Source organism: Phalacrocorax carbo, chromosome 6 (assembly GCF_963921805.1).
Source record: "Phalacrocorax carbo chromosome 6, bPhaCar2.1, whole genome shotgun sequence".
NCBI lineage: Eukaryota > Metazoa > Chordata > Aves > Suliformes > Phalacrocoracidae > Phalacrocorax > Phalacrocorax carbo.
In genome coordinates this window covers 32,604,490-32,624,288 of record NC_087518.1, presented here as the reverse complement: position 1 = coordinate 32,624,288, position 19,799 = coordinate 32,604,490, and the positions used below count along the sequence as shown (strand labels likewise).

The 19,799-nt window shown below is 44.3% G+C and overlaps 1 protein-coding gene across 3 annotated transcripts; it reads right to left on the bottom strand.

The window, feature by feature from the left end:
* Positions 1-952: 952 nt before the first annotated feature.
* Positions 953-18,645, bottom strand: TDRD5 (tudor domain containing 5). Of its 3 annotated transcripts, none has more exons than XM_064454489.1 (11): positions 18,356-18,645; positions 16,875-17,360; positions 15,943-16,070; positions 12,318-12,538; positions 11,207-11,413; positions 9,563-9,629; positions 8,388-8,588; positions 6,996-7,157; positions 4,816-4,962; positions 2,229-2,445; positions 953-1,403 (listed from the first exon to the last, which is right to left on the bottom strand). In XM_064454489.1, the coding sequence occupies exons 1-11, from the start codon at positions 18,585-18,587 to the stop codon at positions 1,204-1,206; spliced, it is 2,268 nt and encodes a 755-aa protein (XP_064310559.1). In that variant the 5' UTR covers positions 18,588-18,645; the 3' UTR covers positions 953-1,203. The 3 variants fall into 3 exon arrangements, with proteins under 3 accessions (XP_064310559.1, XP_064310560.1, XP_064310561.1); XM_064454490.1 differs by having other exon boundaries at positions 15,943-16,067; XM_064454491.1 differs by having other exon boundaries at positions 16,929-17,360.
* Between the last annotated feature and the right edge of the window lie 1,154 nt (positions 18,646-19,799).

Genomic DNA, 19,799 nt, shown 5'->3' with positions numbered 1-19,799 from the left:
AGGTGACAAATACATGCGATGCAACCCCCCGGCTTGAACAGGGCACTAGAGAAGTCACGCAACCTCTGAACCCCACCGCAGGGCTGTCCAGCCTCTGCTTAAGCCACAGCTCCTCACCTCTCTGCTTCCATCTCCTCCGCTAGCTTTCCAGTCGGTCGTTTCCTAATGACCCCCAGATTTTCTTTCTTTCTACATTTTTTAGTGCTTTCACATCCAAAAACACTTCTAAAGGCTGAAATTAAAACAAAAGTCATAGAATCATAGAATGGTTTGGGTTGGAAGAGAGCTTTAAAGATCATCTAGCCCAATCAAAATACTTATGCTGGGCTTTTATCCATTCCAACATTGATGTTAAACCCTACCTTGAGCTCCGTTCGGTGGTTTGCAGTGAAGCATACCTCTGGCATGTTTGCAGGTCAGCAGAGCGGCCCTCAAAGTCTCTGAAGACCTGAGGAACAGTCTAGCCACCAGCAACCCAGCTGAATGCCAGCACTCATTGCCAGGGCACTTCTATTTTCACAGCTTTTCTGTGCAATAACAAATTCAAGCCCAAGAAGATTTCCTGACACAGGAACGGAGCTACATAAACATGGCCAATGTCAAGCTTTCTGTCACTGGATTCTTCATAGATCTCATTCCACACCTGTTACATGGGATCCCTGACGCTTCATATGCATGGCATCCTAATTCATCAACAAATCAGAGTGTCTTCTTCTTGGGGAAGGAGATTTCTTTTCGCAAGTTACCAGCACTTAACACAGACTGAGGCCTGAGCTGGGATACAACCACCTCTCCTAACAGCAAGGAGCATGTAGGGCATCCATGGTGTTAAAAACCAAAAACATCTCCCCACGCGATGTCAAAACTGCTCGTGCACTGAGGGCAGGAGGGGTAGGTAGCCGTTTTCCCTCTCCTAAACTTAAAGGACATATAACACAACGTGACACATTGATGTTCTCCCAAACCATTACATTAAAGAGCAATAAATCAGTACAACGCCAAAACAACAAAACCAAACTATTTTCCTGGGAGTAAAAGCAGCATTTGTCACGCACACTGGACACGTCTGAGAATATGTCAGACTTCAAGTTTTTCAAGGGATTAAACATTTCTGAACAAAGAAAATGACAGCATGGTCATACAGAGGGCATTTGCTGCTCTCAGCAGCCTTCCTTGGCATCTGCTCCAGCTTCTCCCCTCTTCTCACACCTTCTTTCTCAGGCTGGGGAGCCACTGGAAGTAGTCACTGGAAGTGGCTAAGCGTGCAGCTGCCAACACCGCAGGCAGCGCGGTAGGAGGGACATACAGTTTCTGAGGTGGCCCTTGGTCAGACAGCTCAACAGCACTGCACGGGCCAACGGCAAGGCTCCCGGGAAGGCCTTTATTCTTCATTTTCTCTTCACCTGCGTAAGGAGGGACACAGAAAAGAAAGATGGTATCTATATTGGCAACTCTAAGAGCTCCAGTTTAGACTGAAATCCCTTTTGCGTGGCCCTTACCAGGTCATGGCAAGCAGAGTTCCTACTGTACACCTATTTGATGAGCCCAGTCAGCCAGCCTCTCTCCCTCCCCTCCCAGTGCTCACTCCCCTCTTCCCAGAGGTGGGAAATCAGCTGTGCATTGAGTAGCTCCTGTCTAGAGAACTGGGTCTCCACTCCAGACAGAGGGCAGACAGCTCTGTTTCGAGGCACAAAATGGTGCTGTCTTTGGCAAGTCAATATACCTCCAATACTGGGCAACTCTTGTAGGGGTGTTGTAAATCCTTTCATCGTTTGAAAGATGGAAGACGAACACCCACACGGGGACCTTGCAAGGTTAAAAAAAAAAATGCTTTTGTCCCTTACAGTTGGGAGATTGAGAGACTCTCAGTATGAAATGAACACAGGCTAACGTAGAGAGTGGAGAAACAGAGACTTCTGCATGAAAGCAGCAGAAGGTCTAGAAAAGACAAGAAAAATCACCAGAGAGAGAAATAACCCTCAATTCCTTTGTTCCCATTAAACATTTAGAAAACCATTTTGCTGGACAAAGGTCAAACCGATGCACTGCATCCAGCCATTTGTTATTGTCACATCTCCATCCTGCAGGAATATCAACATTTTCAACTGTTCTAGCAAAGAAGCAGCTCCAGTCCTAGGACACCCAATAACGACTGCAAGACTCATTGCACAGTAACAGACTGCTCAGTTTTCTGCCGTGTTAAATTTTACTGACAAATCTATTCGTACTGTTATGGTTGTCCGGCATAAACGGTATTGCCATAAGTAGAACAGAGGGATGTACAGCTTCACGAAGTTGGGCCTTGTTGGAAAATCTTTCTATTTGATCAGAGTCATCTTGGTTCGTTTCCGCTGGTTGCTTGGAGTAGATAAAGGAGGTGTACAAATCTTCCACTGACTTGAATAAGACAGCAGGCATTGAGGACTCTCCAAGAGAATGAGGTGTCTGCAAATGTATATAAAAAGCTCAGGAGAGGGTGTGATTAGTGCACACTCAGTTCATTAGCTGCCCTGATCTTTATTATCTCTCAAAGTCCACAAAGAACTGGAATGTCAGCAACTGGATGATTAAAAAAAACAACAAACACAAAACCAAACAAACTACTAGTTACTCACAACCTTGGCCAAAGGGCAGCTTGTCCTGCACAGCAAGCTGAAAAGAGTGACAGATTATTACAAGATACAAATCACCATGTCTTAGCAAAAAATTAACAGCTGGCTCATCTCACAGCAGCCCCACACAGAACAAATGATAGCAATGATAGAGGGAGTTTCTGCAAGGGAGTGGGAATCAAGTTGTAGGAAGTCCCTCTGCATTTTTGCTTAAGAATACAAATTAAACTTAAGTTCCAGGGATGATGACTAGGGACTAGAGTCAAATTTGTATTTGTTAATTCAGCATGGAGGGGAAAAATAGTGAAACAACAGACAAGCAGCAGTTCACCTTGCCCAACCATAGCTGTTCAAAAATCAGGTGCTTGCTCTCTATGCTTCTTCTGTTGTCAAGGCAGCAGAAGGAAGGCATCCATCTTCAGAAGGGGTGAATCACCATCCAGAGGTGCTTCACCCACTGGTGTGTTCATAGGATTAGCCCAGATTTAAGCAGTTTAAACTGGACCCCACAAGGGGACCATGAAGCACTCCTGAAGCAGCAGAAATTCAGTGCTGACAGGATGCCAGCCCAGAATAATTTGAATGACAGGCATCACTGAGTCCAATTAACTAGCTACTCAGCCTGATACCACCAGCCCACTGAAAACCTCTGCCTAACATGCAGCAAAAACCAGAGTGTTAGGACAACAAAAAGAACAAGGTTAGAAGATTATTATTATCTCCTCTTGCAACCCACACTATCCTTGTTGGGGGACAGGCAGTGTCACTGCCACTCCAGGGCAAAGCAGAAACAGGGTGCAAGGGTGGACACTAGAAACGTCCGTTAGCGCTTGGAAAACCTGGGATGGAAATAATTAAAAAAGGGACGGTTCAGTTTACAGAAGAGGCAAATGAGACAGGATATCCTAGAGAGTGCTGTGAGGGGCAAGTAGTAAGGTAGTATCTACTCTTCCTCCTGATTCACACAATTAAGACCACCACCACTGAAAAGGAAAACATGAGCAGTAAACACTGGAAAGGAGGGAATATCACTTCATGATGCTCTAAGTGCCACAAAACACTGAGGTCAAGAGATGAGCAGGAATCAGAGAAAGGAAATCTTCCTGTCTGCCCTCATAACTAGCTGAATGATGCATTTTCCACCCCCCACTCCACCCCCCTTATGTCTATGGGCAGGATTATTTTTCATCCCACAGTCTTCCTTAATAGAATTCTTGTCACTTCTTATAAAGACTGTGACAGAGATCACAGCCAGGGACAGAAGATGTGCCCAGGACTTCTCTGATTGAGTTAGGAAATTCCTGTGCTTTGAAACTCAGGTAGCTTAATACTTGCAGGGGAGCATTTAAGTCAGCTCACAAGGACCCTGTTGCTCTCTACCCACCTGCCTCCATTACATTATACTTTCTCCCCATACTTGCTACCACAAACCTTCCTCTTCTCTTATTCCCTCAAGATCCTTTTCCCCAGCTTGCTTTCTATCCATCCCCTTCAGGTAACATCCCCTAGAGTCACCAGTTCTTCCAGCTTTCCTCCTCAGCCTTCTAGAAGGGGCTTTGTCTCAGCCACTATCAACCTCCAGATGTGCAAAGAGCTGTGGTTGTCCAAAACCTTGTAGGCACGCTCCCATTTCCAGATTTGCAATTTCCAGCTCTGTGGCTCAACAAATCCTGAGCGAATCCAGAGCGGAGCATTTGCAAAATGCCATGCTGCAGGCCCTGTTAGATTCATCATTAATCACTATTTAAGAAGCAAACTCACACCACCAGTGCCATGTAATGCCTCAAATCACAGCCCAAAACCCAACCCTCCAAACTCACTCTCCTAACTTGGGAAGAGAGGCCTGCGTGATCTAGAGTAGCCCCACAATCACTCCCTCTTACTCCCAGTAACCCTCAGGACCATGAATAGAGGGGAAGTAGAGGAGTGAAGAAGAGCCAGGTTTGATTTATAAAGTGCTGAAAACATCAGTCTTGTTTCCACAATACCTTGATAGGCCAGTGGAGGATGAATGTATCATCAATAACACCAGAAACTACAGCAAAGAGGGAAACGTACAGCTCTGAGCCCATGCTAATAGCCAGTCATTATTTCTCTGTCAGTCACCATAAAAAAAAATATGTCAAAGCCAAAAGGTTATTCAAATAATCTAAAAACAAGAACAACCCCTCCCAAAGGCAGTAGCTGAGAAAAATGCCCGTACCTTAACCGCTGCCATTATCTCTGCAAGAGTTTCATTTGTATCCTCCAGTGCATGTTCAGGGTCTTGGTCTGTTGTTCTTGGGACACTTACTTCATCCGAAAGTGGCTGCACATCATCCTGTGTCTCCTCAGCAGAGAGATGCCATTGCTAAGGAGATGGACAAAGCAGGAAAAGGTACAGCCAATGTCGGTAAAAGCAAGCAGGATGCACTGGAGCACATTACAGGGCAATCACACGACACCACTCAGAGGTTAACTGAGAGAGAAATGCAAAGGAGCTTTTCTATTCCGCTCAGAAGTTTTAACATTTCTATCTGGAGAGGTTTGGGCTACTTGGAAAGGACAGAAGGAACACGGGAAGGACAGGAAATAATGTGAACAAGAAACTAACTGCCACTTTTACCTTCTCTCCTCTACAGTGAAACTTATCACTTGGAAAGTACAGTTCTATTCAAGCGATGTTTTCTGATTATTGTTTGCTGCCTTCTGAGAAGTTTTACCGTGAAGAAGTGTCCTAACGTGGCAGAGCTGATAGAACGGTGTCCAGCATTTTTGCACTTAAGGGTCAGGGGACGGGGACAGGGATGGGATGGGACAACAGGGTGCTGTTAATACTGACAAGGCATATCTAAGATTGGACAATGCAAAGGGAGTTCCCCATTGCTTAAGAGGAGTTTTCAGAAAATGCTAGCTAAGCAGTAACAAGTGTCATATTAGACACATTTCATTCCATTTCAAAACATTTTGAGTAATTTTATAATTGACATTGTTGATCATGTTAGTGATGCACCAAGGAAAAGAAGGAATAGTTTTGGGCAGCTAAACAGAACAGCAGAGAAGAAAGCGCTTAAAGTCTTATGCAAAGAGAGATCTAAAGGACTGCAATTTCTGGAAAAGGATTCTAAGACCCTTGAAATCAAACAGGAGAAAACATGAATGCATTTACATTCCTCTAGTCTCCAAAATGCCAGCTATGTCTGACACTTACACACATGGATCTTGCTATAGTTAACCAGATTTTTCCATAAAAATCACAATAAGCTCAGATTTGCAGAGTCTATGTCACACTAATTTCTTCCAAAAACATAAAGATGCTGGTTTGAGACCTTCAGTTCAGACAATGTATTGACAGTGCAACGCCATCAATATCCAAGATACACAGCTTATAGAGAGTTTCTCTAGCACAAAAACACCGTTGGCTAAAAAAAATCCTAGGTAAAATGACTGCTTTACGAGTTATTACCATTACACTAGCTTCCACTTTTATTTCAGAGGAATGTCAGAAAAACAGCCCTGGAGCAGGCCCACTGCTGAACACTTTAACAACTGACATTTACTTGAAAGGTGCTTTGATCCCTGTAATAAAACGCATCATGAAAATACTACATTTAAATAACACGGAAGAGTAGAGACAGTCACCTGTAGGCAAGCATTCCTGGTATTTCTAACGGTACTACATTAGATTGCGCTCAAGACCTGGGTTTTGTTACCTGCTTAACCCCTCTGTTCATCAATTTCTCTATCTGTTAAATAGCAAAGGCCTCCTCTTTTTAACATGCTCTGAAATCAAAGGAGTAAAACAGTATTCAGATCTGGATATCACTCACCTTTAGAGATATCTTTTTAATAAAACTGTAGTTGTGTACAACCTTACCCCCTGCCACAATCAGGATTGCAAATTCCTTCCTTTCAGATAAGCTTAGAATGAGCAAGACCCTCAATGCAAATAATACACCACTAGTTCCTCCGGTCTTTTCCCACATTTAAATGATACCCCAAGTTACTACACATCTCCAGAGATGAGAGTGGAAACCACACCACTTCTTGGCTCCTGGGGATACAAAAACATGAAAATGCTAAACCAAACTGATCTCAAGAATCTGGTACGGGTCAGCGTTCTCAGAGTCTATTCTCTCTCTAACCGGAAAATTATGGTGCATACAGGAAGTTAGAGAAATCACTGAACACACAGACTCTCTGAAGTCTGCAAAGGGATCAGAGGACAAGCAGCTGGAGATGTATTTATGGTCCACATGTAGTTGTTTTTATATTATGGTTCTGCTTGCTTTTTATAAACAAAAAAAACCCCAAACCCACAAACCAAACTCCACAAAAAACTGCATGGGGTTAGAATAATACACATCTACCAATGCCTGGAGCTAACTGCAGTCAAACTCCCACCTGATCGCACAGTTCATCTCCATCCAGTTTTGAGCTTGCTGTTTCACCATCTGCATCTAGGGATTCCTGCTGCAAGCAACGGTCTGGCTCCAACAGTTCAGCATTCTCCTGCTTTCCACTGGGCTGAACATACAAGGCTGAAGGATTCAGTTCCCTGAATCCCTAGGAACAAACAAAAAACCCACCCCACTACAGTCAAGAAAAAACCATGTTGTAAATACCACAAAGAATAAAAAGGATTCAGCAAATTTCTAATAGGTTTACACCACCCATAAGTTAGCTCCAAATTCTTGCAGAAATTGTCTTACTATGAAAATCAACTCCCCTCCCTCCAGCAACAAAATTACTCAGCAATGCTCCTCTCCCCCCAAAATTGGGCATACACATGCAAAAATACAATCGTAGGATCTATCCTGCCAACACGTTCGGCATCTATTGAATAAAACAACAGATACAAGTACTCTGGGCTGTAAAGCCTGACTTTCTGCTGAGATATAAAATCATGCGGTACCTTTCTAAGGGTTTACATAGTCACACAGTGCTTACTGAAACTGAGCTGAGACATGCAGTTAAATGACATAGATGGGCCTACACCATAAATGCTCTCTGCACTGGCTTCCAACTTTTATGTCTGTCCAAGGCTCAATGTACAATCTACCATGGTTAGGCTGTCCAACCTTGCACATTTCACTGGCAAAGTAAGAGACTTTTTAAAACAAGACCATTTCTGTGATTCAGCTTAATGGCATAACCAATCTTTAATGCCTAGAGCAGAGAAGGCCAAAATAATTTAACTGTCCTGTTCCTCACTCAACTGCCGCCACCGCTGTGTAGCACTATTTTAAGTCAGACAATAAAATCTAATCCACTTGCTGTCAGTAATTGTTTGGATGAAGCAGCAGCCTCAACTTATGACTCACAAAACTTGCTGGAATTAACAATGGGTAGGGAAGTAACAAACATATCTCTTAACAACCTCTGAATTCCCTTTCAGTTTGGCCTTATGCTCAGAACATCTATAGCTATTTCACTTTTCCATGTTATTTATACAAGATGTGTGTCAGCTCCAGATGAATCTGCAATACTAACAAGCTAATCAATTTTTTAAAAAATCAAAGCCTTCTAATCCACTGTTAGAAGACAGGATGAAAATAATTCCTTCTACTAAACCAGAACATCTCTGCTGTATCATCAGATTCCACTTTAACCAAAAAGCAAACTCTCACCACAGAGTTAGACACTGCAGGATGCAGTCACAAAATGGTAAAGCAAGGAATACCAATTTTGCTCTTCACAAAACTACTTGCTTCAAGCTAAAGATCCTCCCATCCCAGGCACCCAACTGATCCCTTTGCTGCCCTTCCTTTTAGCAGCACATGCCTTCCTCCTCACCTGGGAAGGAATGTTCTCTCCACAGACCTCAGCACATCCCCCATCCCTCAAAACAGAGTGGAAGTAGATATCCTCCTCAGTGGATGTGTCGCACAGGAAGAGATGCAAAATGCCATTCACATATTCATCCACGATGCCCACAAGTAGCTTGGAACCACACAGCTTCTTGAATAGGAGAGTTGCTGCATTGGACCACATACCCTGAAGAAGAAACAAGAATATAAAATTGCTATAAACAGATCAACATCCACCGCCTGAGACTTTCCCTTGTGGACACTTGTCAAAAAGGCAATTAAGCTGGGTCAGCCTAGGGGCAAATACAGGAAAGTCAGGCAGACAAGCTTCCCAGCATTGAACTATTTCTAACTACCCCAAAGCCTGCACTGGGCATGCCCTTTCTCCCTAAATACATACTTCCAAAGATGGCTCAATGGCATTCATGAATTCACCAGTGATTTTATCACAATTGCATAAAATACAGTTGTTTGGGGTTTTTTTTGTTGTTTTGTTTTTTTAATTCCTGCAATCGTGTGATTATAAATGTTACTAGTATCAAAAGTTTTTAAGAAGCTACTAAGCCTCACCACAATGCAAACTGTGATTCTTAAACCCTCAAAAAACCAGAGGAAATAACTTTTTAAAAATATTGTCTTTACAACACAGAAGAAGCAACTCTGCTCACATGCTTTTCTTCAGAGATTATATTTCTCAGGCTTCTTGACCAAGAGGTTTCCCAGCACAGAGGCAATTTCATGTGACCTCTATAACCCTTTGGCTATGGTGATTGCATCAAACCGATTCATTTAAAGTTCCATCACAGGAGAAATTTTTAAAACAGAAGGCTGGACCTACCAAGGCTTCAGAAGGACTCTGGAGAACTACTGGCAGGGAAAGAAACAAATTTGCTCGTTCGCTTAACAGTAGCTATCTGTTTCTGCAACAATATAAGCAAGAATACTCTGTTCATAAGGAAAATGGACAGCAGAAAGGTGATCACTTGCAGAGAGAGACTTACACAGTGATACTGTGCTGAACTTAACAGCAGCAATACTGCTGTAAACATTAGTGGGACCTGCATTAATCCAAATGTTTGCCCTTATCAGGTGAAAAAGCCAACCTATACTTGGCAGCTCTCATACATACGTCAATAAATAAAACTGCACGTGAACACATACCTCCACAGGTTTTACCCACGCCAAGGAACATGGGATGGCCTGAGCAGGGAGCTTCAAGTAGCACCATCTGCAATACAAAACAAAGCCATTACAGAAAAAACAGAGCAAAGCCAGGCAGAAGAGCAGAACTTCCTCCTCTTCTGAATTTTAAAATCATCTTGGGAACAGAGAGGCATGTATTGGATTTTGCACTTATGAATGAAACCCAACAGCAGCTTTGGAAAACACTCCGTATCCAGAGAATGGGCACAGCAGAAACACCAATAACAACTGGTGCTTTATGCCTTCCCTTGCCCAAGCATCTTCCCATCATAAACCCTTATGATTACAAAGTTATGGACAGAGGGCAATGACTTTTGAAGCAAAGCATGCCAGTGGCCAGGCATGAATAGAGGCAAATGAGAGGGCAGAAGCAAATATGAGAAAGGTACTGAATTGGAGAGGAGAACGAGTACCTCTGACACTGCAAACCCATCCCACTTGGACTGAAATCCATTCAGGAGGATGTTTAGATCCATTCACAGAACCCAGGAAAGAGGATTAAGGAGCTTGCCCCAAAGTGACAGAAAGTGGTGAGAGAAAAGACTGAGGAACGAAGGCAGAAACAGGAAAGGCTTTGGCCCAGTCACCGCAAGGGAGCGATGAACAGGGTTGATGAGCAATGGGCCTGGAGTGATCAGCAAAACAGGTCTTAATGTCACCTCAAGCATTAGCATGTAAGCAAGGAAGTGCCTGCAAGGCACCATTAGTGGAATAAAAACCCAGATTCCTTCTAGGAAATCTGCATGCTGGGAAGCCTTTCTGAAGAAAGACAGGCCAGTCAGCCTCACCTTGATCCCTGGGAAGGCGATGGAACAACTAACCCTGTGAACCATTTCCAGGCACATGAAGGACAAGAAGGCAACTGGGAGTAGTCAGCATAGATTCACCAAGTCATGCTTAACCAACCTGACAGCGTTCTATGATGAAACGACCAGCCTGCTAGGTCAGGGGGAGAGCAGTGGGTATCCATTTACTTTGACTTCGGTCAGATTTTTGACACTGTGTCCTGTATGATTCTCATAGATAAGCTAATGAAGTATGGGCTGGATGAGCAGTGAGGTAGATCAAGAACTGGCTGAAGGGCAAGGCCCACAGAGTGGTGATTTGTGGTAGAAGGTCTAGTTGGAGACCAGGAAGTAGCAGTGTAGCCCAGGGTTCATACTGCATCTAATACTGTTCAACATCTTCATTAATGATCTGGATGATGGAGGACAGTATGAAAGTGGGAGGAGTGGCTGATACACCAGAGGGTCATGCTGCCATCCAGAGGGACCTTGACAGGATAGAGAAATGGGCAGACAGGAACCTCACTGAGTTCAACGGTGTCCTGCACTTGGGGAGGAGCAACACCATGCACCAGTACACGTTGGGGGCCGACTGGCTGGAAAGGAGCACTTTTACTGTGAGGGCGACTAAGCACTGGAACAGGTTACCCAGAGAGGTTGTGGAATCTCCATCCTTGGGGACATTCAAAAGCCATCTGGACATGGTCCTGGGCAGCCTGTTCTAGATGGCCCAGGGTAGTCGGACAGGATGACCTCCAGAGGGCTCTTCCAACCTCAACTATTCTGTGATTCTGTCACCCAAGTGTAATTTACTTACTTGAGGAATCTCAGCCAAGACTTCCGGACAATTTCGAGGTTTCCATAATCTGGGTAGAAGACCTCTACTTCTTGGTCATTGATCACACGGTGGATGATAACACGGTACCACCATTTCGAGACCGTTACACAGCAAAGTTGTCCAGGCTGTACTGAAGACTCAGGCATGATATAACGATCAGAAACAAGTTTATTTGAGTAACAGTGTCTGCAAAAGATCATAATGAAAAACTGCTTGGTAGGATGCAGGAGATGAACAAAGAGAAATACACAGGGTTTCAGGAGAAACCTGATTTCTCAAATTTCCCTATGACGTGAATTTTCAGGTGTTGTTTTAATAGATGCTTTACATGTCTGTTCTGCTACACTTAAACTGAAATTACAATAAAAAATGCAAACCCAAACTTTTAACATTAGGATGATATTCTTGGGGTCCAACAAAAAGTTAATTAATGGGGATTAATCAGGCTAAATAGTCATTCCGGTCATTAATGTTTAACATTACCTTGACATGTCAGTGCTTCTTATGATCCAGATTCTGGAGTACTGGATCATATACACAGTATCTGTCTGCAGAGTCTGTAATCACACTTACATGTGCCCCGCGGACATCAACCATTTACTTTGACACACAATTAACAGCAATTGTATCATTGTCGTGGTGGAATAGAATCCCAAATGCATAACGTAACCGACACAAACAAAGCCACCGATGGGGCTCTGCTTTCAAATGTAGGTATGACAAAGCCCTATTACCTGTCACTTTTTGATAAGTGTTGGATATGGAAATAAAAGCCTTAACTGATCACAACAGCAACAGTAGCGCAGACAACAGAGAGGTGCAAAGGAATCCTAAAGTTCCTTTCCATAACCTTTCCAGGCTTTTAAAGTTTAAGACTGTCTAAGACACAGACAAACAATCACGAATTGTTATTAAACGTACTTCTTGCTTGCTAGTTAAAAGGAATGGGTAAGCATTATAAACAAGTGTTTCAGTACAGCACCAGCATCTCTGTATCAAGTAATCAAGCCAACAGCTGGGTGCCCTGTTCCCTCAGGACAAACACACACACAATGGGTAGTAGTACTGAATCAGCATAGCATGTTCTCACCTCATCTCAATCATCATATCCTGCAGTTTATCGGATGTTTCCCTGCTACAGATGTGAATGTAGAACTGGCTAGGAGAGACAATGAATTCCACAAAGACTCCCACCAAGCATCTTCTCTCCAGTGGTGGTAAACTGCAAAGGCTTCTGTCCTGAACAGCATCTGGGGGGATTTCTGGAGTCATTATCAACTTGTCTAGTAGGGACTGCTCCAAATCGTGAGGCTACAAAGGGATAAGAGGAAGGTGGCACTCAGATGTCTCATCATGCACTGAACACACATGACTGGCCTTTCTGTTAAGGTAAAAAATTAGTTCTGCTTTCCTGGGGACCTGTGAATTACTAAATAACAGAGAATCCCAACAAATTGTGCAAACTTGGATTAAAACTTTCACTGTGAAGGAGGCATTTATTTTCACACTCTCTCCCTTCTTTCTTTCTTTCTTCCCTCCAGTCTAAAGAGGGGTGCAAAAAACCATACCTTGTTCATATTCTTGCAAGGAATAAAGGAGAGGAATTGAAGTCATGTCACATATTTAGACAAAAGTATTGAATGGCTATTGTGAAAAAAGTAGAACAAAACATAAACCCACACACAAAAATCCAAATTAAACACAATACACCTGTTTGTTGGATTTCACCCAAAAGATGCTATTTCCATGTTTCATGACCATGAAAGAGTACGTGACTGAAGCAGGGAAAGTATCTGGAAATTATTCAAAAGAGACAGAAGGCACAAATGTATCTCACTTTCACACTAGAGCTACTTCCCCAAGGATAAAAACAAACAAAACCAACAAATTCTGTTCTCTTTTCACTGTAAACAAACCTGTACGAGTGAGTTGTCAGCACAGCTTACGATTTTGCAGTATTCTTTTAACTGCTGTAAACATTATTTTGCTTGAACTAGTTGTTCTGGTTTTGGCTGGGATAGAGTTAAATTTCTTCCTAGTAGCTGGTAGAGTGCTGTGGTTTGGATTTAGTGTGAGAAAAATGTTGATACCACACTGATATTTTAGTTGTTGCTAAGTAGTGCTTGCCCTAGTTCAGGACTTTCTCAGCTTACCAGGCTCTGCCGGGTGCACGAGAAGCTGGGACAGGCCACAGCCAAGATAGCTGATCTAAACTGGCCAAAGTGATATTCCACACCATATGGCATCATGCCCAGTATATAAGATGGGGGGAGTTGGCCAGGAAGGGACTGCTGCTCGGGAGCAGGCTGGGCATTGGTCAGTGGGTGGTGAGCAGCTGCATTATGCCTCACTTATTTTGTGTATTCTTTTATGATTATTATTATTTCCCCTTCCTTTTCTGTCCTATTACGCTGTCTTTACCTCAACCCATGAATTTTACTTTTGTTTCCTCCAATTCTCCCCCCCATCCCACTGGGGTGGCAGGATGAGCGAATGGCCGAGTGGTGTTTAACTGCCTGTCGGGTTAAACTACAGCACTAGTGCGGATGGGAACCTTGATCAGACATCATTTACTTTCACTGCCTCAAGAGCTTGCCTTTGTGCCAGCAAACAGCACTCCTCCAACGATCAGATGTCAAAATTATTTCAATTTTACTCATCGTGAATATGCTACAAGTTACCACTGCATTATACATCATTCAATGTATGGGAAATTTGCCTTCCAGCACATACCCCATTGCTTGTCTGGCTAAATTCAGCTGCAAACAATAGGGTTTTGCAATACTGGCTCTTTTAACCATTTTTTTAAAGAAGCAGATGACAGTCTCTCCCTCTGCAGACTGAGCAAGGGCTAATGCCCTTGAATTTTTTTTTAGTTAAAAATGTCAACTAAAACATTGAGTTAAACAATGAGTTAACATTTTTGAGTTAAAGAGCAACTGAGGGAGTTCTTGCCTGAGCAGCAGCACCACCACCTCCAAAAACCCCTCACATTTTATATATTTCCTCAAAGAAGTGCCTGTGAATAGCCGCATTTCTAAAGGACAGGTTTGCTTCCAGAATGCTCTTCGTATCATACTGTTAAGGGCACGCGTGATCTTTGTAACCTAGCTCACATGCTGGCTGTGACAACAGACATTTCTGTGAAAGACACAGAAGATGTTTACTTAAAAACATATTTTACAAAAGAGCAACAAAATCATAAAAAGATAAATCAACAGAACACAGGGTAAAACCAGGCTTAAAAGAGCTATGGCTTGCAAGACTGGCTAACTCCTTGCTCTAAGCTGGACTGGCAGCTGCTGGACAGTGATGTGGATGGCACCTTTCCTTCTCCTCCGGGTGTCAATAAAAGCTGCTGAGAGCAACAGCTCTATACACTTTACCCTTCTCAGGGCCAAGCAGATTGACTCGTCCCTCATTTGTCCTTTAGGCTATTAGGCTCTCACAACTGGACACTTTGATACCTTGCAGCAGGGTGGGGATTGGGTTGCAAATTTCCCCTCTACCGCACAGCATCCTGATGAACAAGTGTTCGTTGCACATGCAAAGTAACACATTCCAACCTGCTCTCCTCCCTTTAGGGATTTTTTAAAAACAAAACGTCAAACTTGATGTTTCATGAGGAATACTCGTTGTACAAACGTCTTCCAAGACTTATCCTGGTAGTATCTTTAAACAGGTTCCCTTTGTGATACGTAAGAACAAAAATCTAACTTGAGGTTGGGATTACCAGGACCACACCCCCGTTTTAATGCTTCCCACAAGCCGACTTTCTTTGATCTAGGGGAATTCCCTGTGAACTTCACACCAAACTACAATTTCTTTAAAGGATCAGAACAGCCTGCCAAAAATCTCTAAATGGTATGATTTCTGAAGTGCTGCACAAAGTCCAACTCATAGTCCTAGGCTTCCAAGTTCATCAGTGCACAAAACATCAAATTCAGGAACAATTTCTGGGACCGTTTCCCTACCTACGTGCTCCAACCATACAGTTGTGTACAGCCACAAGACAAGTTTGGCAGACAAAATAACTCTCAGTAGGAGGATTTTTCCTGAGAAAAGTAAGGCCTAAAGATGTTCAAAGGAAAAAAAAAATAAAAAATGAGGGGACACACATCTCCCAATCAGGTTTGGTAGTTCAGAGCTTCTGTACTGCTCTTCTCCATCTCTTTCTAGAAATACAATGCTAAACAAATAAATCAAAATTTTCAAAGTCCAACCAAATAGTAGAGTTGAGGCAGCAGGAATCAAGATCTCTGAGGACCATTCCTCAGCTCTGTTACACAGCTGCTTGACACTTAGACCCTGCCTACTGCAGCAGGGGAAATTCCACGCAGCTCATCTGAGAACAAAGTTATTAAAGTCCAATTACAAGTAAGTACACCAAAAGGTATCACCGCTTTTATCAGGGAGCGAGATCATGCTTAACTGACTCCAGATGATCTGCAACATAGATCTCAAGACCCAAAAGAGACAAGAAAAAAACCTAGCCTGGACAGCATATAAAGCTATTTACCAGGTCAGTATGAGTCTGGTCACCTCCACACTCATCTAGAACAGGTACAAGAATTTTTAGAAGCAGCACCAACAACAGAAACTCAACAGAAACAAAAGCAGTAAGAAGAGTACCACGCTCCCCTCCCCGTCCGTGTGTCGTCCCCCCCCCCCAATATAACATGGTAAAGCTACAGATCACTCATCCAGCCATTTACTTGTTTGGGGCCATCATCCAAATGTACTGCTCGTGCTTCCACTGGCTCTGACTTCTCTTTTGCTATAAGGTGGAAGCTCTCTGTCTCATAGGTGGGTTCCAAAGGAGGCATCTCAACTACAGGTGCTGCTGTAAAGACAACAATTTGGTTGTTATTCTTTATTGGACTAACGCAGTGTTACATATTAAGCAGAAAGAGAAGACATCTGAAAAATCAAAGTCTGAAAACACTGGTGCTGTTTTCCTCATCTTTTGAGGATTCACTTGAAAGACATCCTTCACTGTTATTAATACATTTTAAAAAAAACCAAACCAAACAACACTTGCTCTTGTAAGTGTGCTAAGGGTTAAATCAATTGCTAGAACGATGCTAAAATGATTTTTTTCTCAGAAAAGTCAGGAATTTAGCAGAAAATATGTGATTTTCTGCCTTCTCTCATAGCTGTTATGGGAACACTGAGGACATCTGCAGTCTCTAGTGTTTTCTTTTGTGGAATGTCGTAGCTGTGCCTTTCAGACTAGTGCTAAACCTTCAATCTCAAAAAGCGCATCAGAAAGGCTTTACCAGCCTGCAGAGCAGATGTTGAGATCCTTCTAGTTTTGTTATCTATTGCCTGGAACAACTACAAATTCCAGTCTTGCACACATATTCAGAAAGTCTGTATTTTGAAAGGTCTAAACATGTCTTCCTTCACCTCACAACAAAGAAAGGTGGCAACCTGTAGAAAACTTCCCATTAAGCTCTCTGCTACCAAGGCAACTCCCTTGTGACACCTGCTTCTGCGCACCCTACAGCCCCTTTGTGCTAAAACCTAGGGGAAGCAGGACTACTACAGTGACTAGAAATGCAGCAATATCCACCTGAAACACAGTTGCTTGGCCACAGCAGATGCAAGAGCTATGTGCTTTCAGTTAAATAACACAACGCCTCACCTCGCGGCACCTCTTCCTGCACCTCACCTCGCGGCACCTCTTCCTGCACCTCACCTCGCGGCACCTCTTCCTGCACCTCACCTCGCGGCACCTCTTCCTTCTCTATCTCACTTGCCAGGTACTTCTTCAGGGTCAGCAAGGAACCTGCTTTTGTCTGCTCAACTGCAATGATATCAGACACACTTCTGAGGACTTCAAACATGGAGAAAAATCCATATTGCGTGTATTGGAACGCCCGTCCAAAGCGTCTGAAGAAGGCCTTATCAAAGTCCAAGAGCAGAAGTGGTGAGGAACTCAGCAGATCCTGCAGCTCATCCTTGACTGTTGCTGGCAGGACAGGAGCCCTGCCCCTCTGTGGGAAACTCTGTGGATTCTTAGATGGAGAAGCAGCATCTGCCTTCACAGCAGAACTCTTCCGTGCCCTAGCACTTCTCCGCTGTCTGGCAACCAGTTTGGCAATCGATTTGGTGGTCTCATCTGCAATGGCTACGACAGAAAGAAATAAACTATTAGACTACAAAACAGCGAACCATTAAAAGCTCTACAAAAAGCTCCTTTCCTTTCTTTCCCCTTCCCCCACCCTTTTCAGAGGAAGGTGTCTCCTTCAAAAGCAATCACACTAAATTGTGGCTGATTTCCAGCATGGCAACCACTGTTTCTCTCCTTTGCAACTTGGACTGAACCAGATTTAACAGCCAACAAACAATCTGCACCCTCATTCCTATAAATCTAGATCCAGGTAGGAAGGCAAGTCAAATTCTTGGACACAGGATCAAAACAGAAAACCCAGCTGCTGCGAGTTTTGTTGGGAAAACATTAAATAGCTCATTGCTCCTCTCAGCCAGAATCAAAGGAAATCCCCACTATAGAGCACCCACCCGCCCAGGCAAGGTCTTCCCTGGAGAGTAGCCCAGGTCTCTTCCATGCTTCTAAGCAACTTTTTCTCGTCTTACTATGGGACTCTAAAAAAAAAAATTTCATCCTTCCCAATCAACTTTTTGCAGTTATCATTTTTTTGTCCTCAGCTCTTCCCCAAAGAAACGGAAAATGAAAATGGTTCTTCAATACAGACTAAACTTCCCATGGTGTCAGGTAGGGGAAACACCGACAACTTCCCCCAAGAGGCCCCATCCCTGGTTTTGGCTCCTGCTGTAGTCTGCATTTACAGCAAAAGTGAAGCTTACCAGTTCTAGTGTACCCATAAGAAATGTACTACAGTTTCTAAACTAAGTGGAGAATGCAAAATGTACGAAGATAACTAGAAGCCTATATGATTTTCCAAGAAGAGTACAAAAGCATGAAAAGGCAGATCAAAATGCAAAAGGAAACATCAAAGACAAGAATTCAAACAGAGCTATATGTGAAAAAGAATAACAGAGATATGCAACCTAGAGCTCAGGAATTCATCCCTGCTCTGGAGCATCACTTCATGCTAGTATGTGGTCCCAAAGAACTCCACCCATAAAGAAACAAAACCTCACCTTTCAGGACAAAAGTGCCTTTCTCGTAAGGACAGACTCTGACAACTTCAGGCATATCTGCCACCAGCTCCAAGGTGGATCGGAAACCCAGGTCACGTAGAGGAAGAGGTTTGCCAATCATGGCCATGTACTCCTGCTCCAGCTCGTCTGGGGTTAAGCCCTCTTTGGCAGGCATTAGCAGCGATCTCACCTCTTTCTTCAGCACCTCCATAAGCTGCACCTGCTTTGACATGTCTGCACTAAAGGGGAAACAAAAGCAAGCAAAAACTACTCTCACCACAGGTGCTCAAACACAGCAGCAGACTTTTTACCACTTAGCAAGTAAAATCTGGTGCAGGGAGAGGGCAGCAAGCCAACACCAACAGCCACTACCTACCAACCCCTGTATTTCTCTGCCTGCACCCCTGGTGCTGCCACCCTTTGGCATCCACTGTCCCAGCTAAGATCATGTCTCCTCCCGCATTCACTGCCTGTCCCCATGTGATCAAAGCCCCTATAAGTATTATGTCCCCCAGAGTATAGTGCACCCCTAAACTCTGCCCCAGGGACTGCCCTCTATAAACTTTGCCACTCCAGAGATCCCTGCATCCCTAAACCCCTGCCTGAGGATCTCCCACACCCCATGGGCTCGCTGCCCCTCACAGAGACCCCCCCACACACACCCCATGAGCTTGCTTCCCCTCACAGAGATCCCTGCACCCCTAAACCCCAGCCCGGGGACCCCCTCCTCACACAGAGCCCCCACCCGCACCCACCACGCCATCCCTCCGCCACACGCACGAGCCGCCCTCCCCGCCCCTTCTACGCCTGCGCGCTCCCTTTCCCGCCCTTCCGGGGCGCGAGGGCGGGGCGGGCGGTCAGGTCGCCCCCTAGCGGGCGGAGGGGGCCGCCGCCGCAGTTCCCCGCAGCGCTCGCCCCGCGGCGGGCAGGGCCGGGCCGGGCCGGGCCGGGCCGGGGGACCTGGCGCTGCCGCCCCGGGGAGGCAGCCTGGCCTTTGGGACCCACCCCCGGGGGCTGCACCAGGCTGCTGCCCCTGCCTTCCCATCGGGAAAAACGTTAGGTGTGCTTCCCGTCTGACAGGAAAAGTTAGCGTGCTGCGAAAGAGCCACAGACAAAAACCGATCAATTCCTTTAAGTAGCCTTGTATTTTTTAGTCCCATCTGAGAAGAAAATCCACAGCAGAGACGCTGAGTGACTTTCCCAAGGCCAAAGAGCGCAGTGATCTAGGTTGCAATGGCAGTCATTTGAGAAACCTCAACAGTGCGGTTGATTTCGGCACGAGGATACGTTTCAATACAACAGGGGGGGACAGAATTTGGGACAGCAAAGGTTGCAAATCCATTAGCACATGCTCTCAAAGCATCGCCCCTGTCCCAAGGCAGCAGCCAAAAACATCCCCTGGGGACAGAGGAATCGGGACCCACTGGTTGAATTAAACATCAGA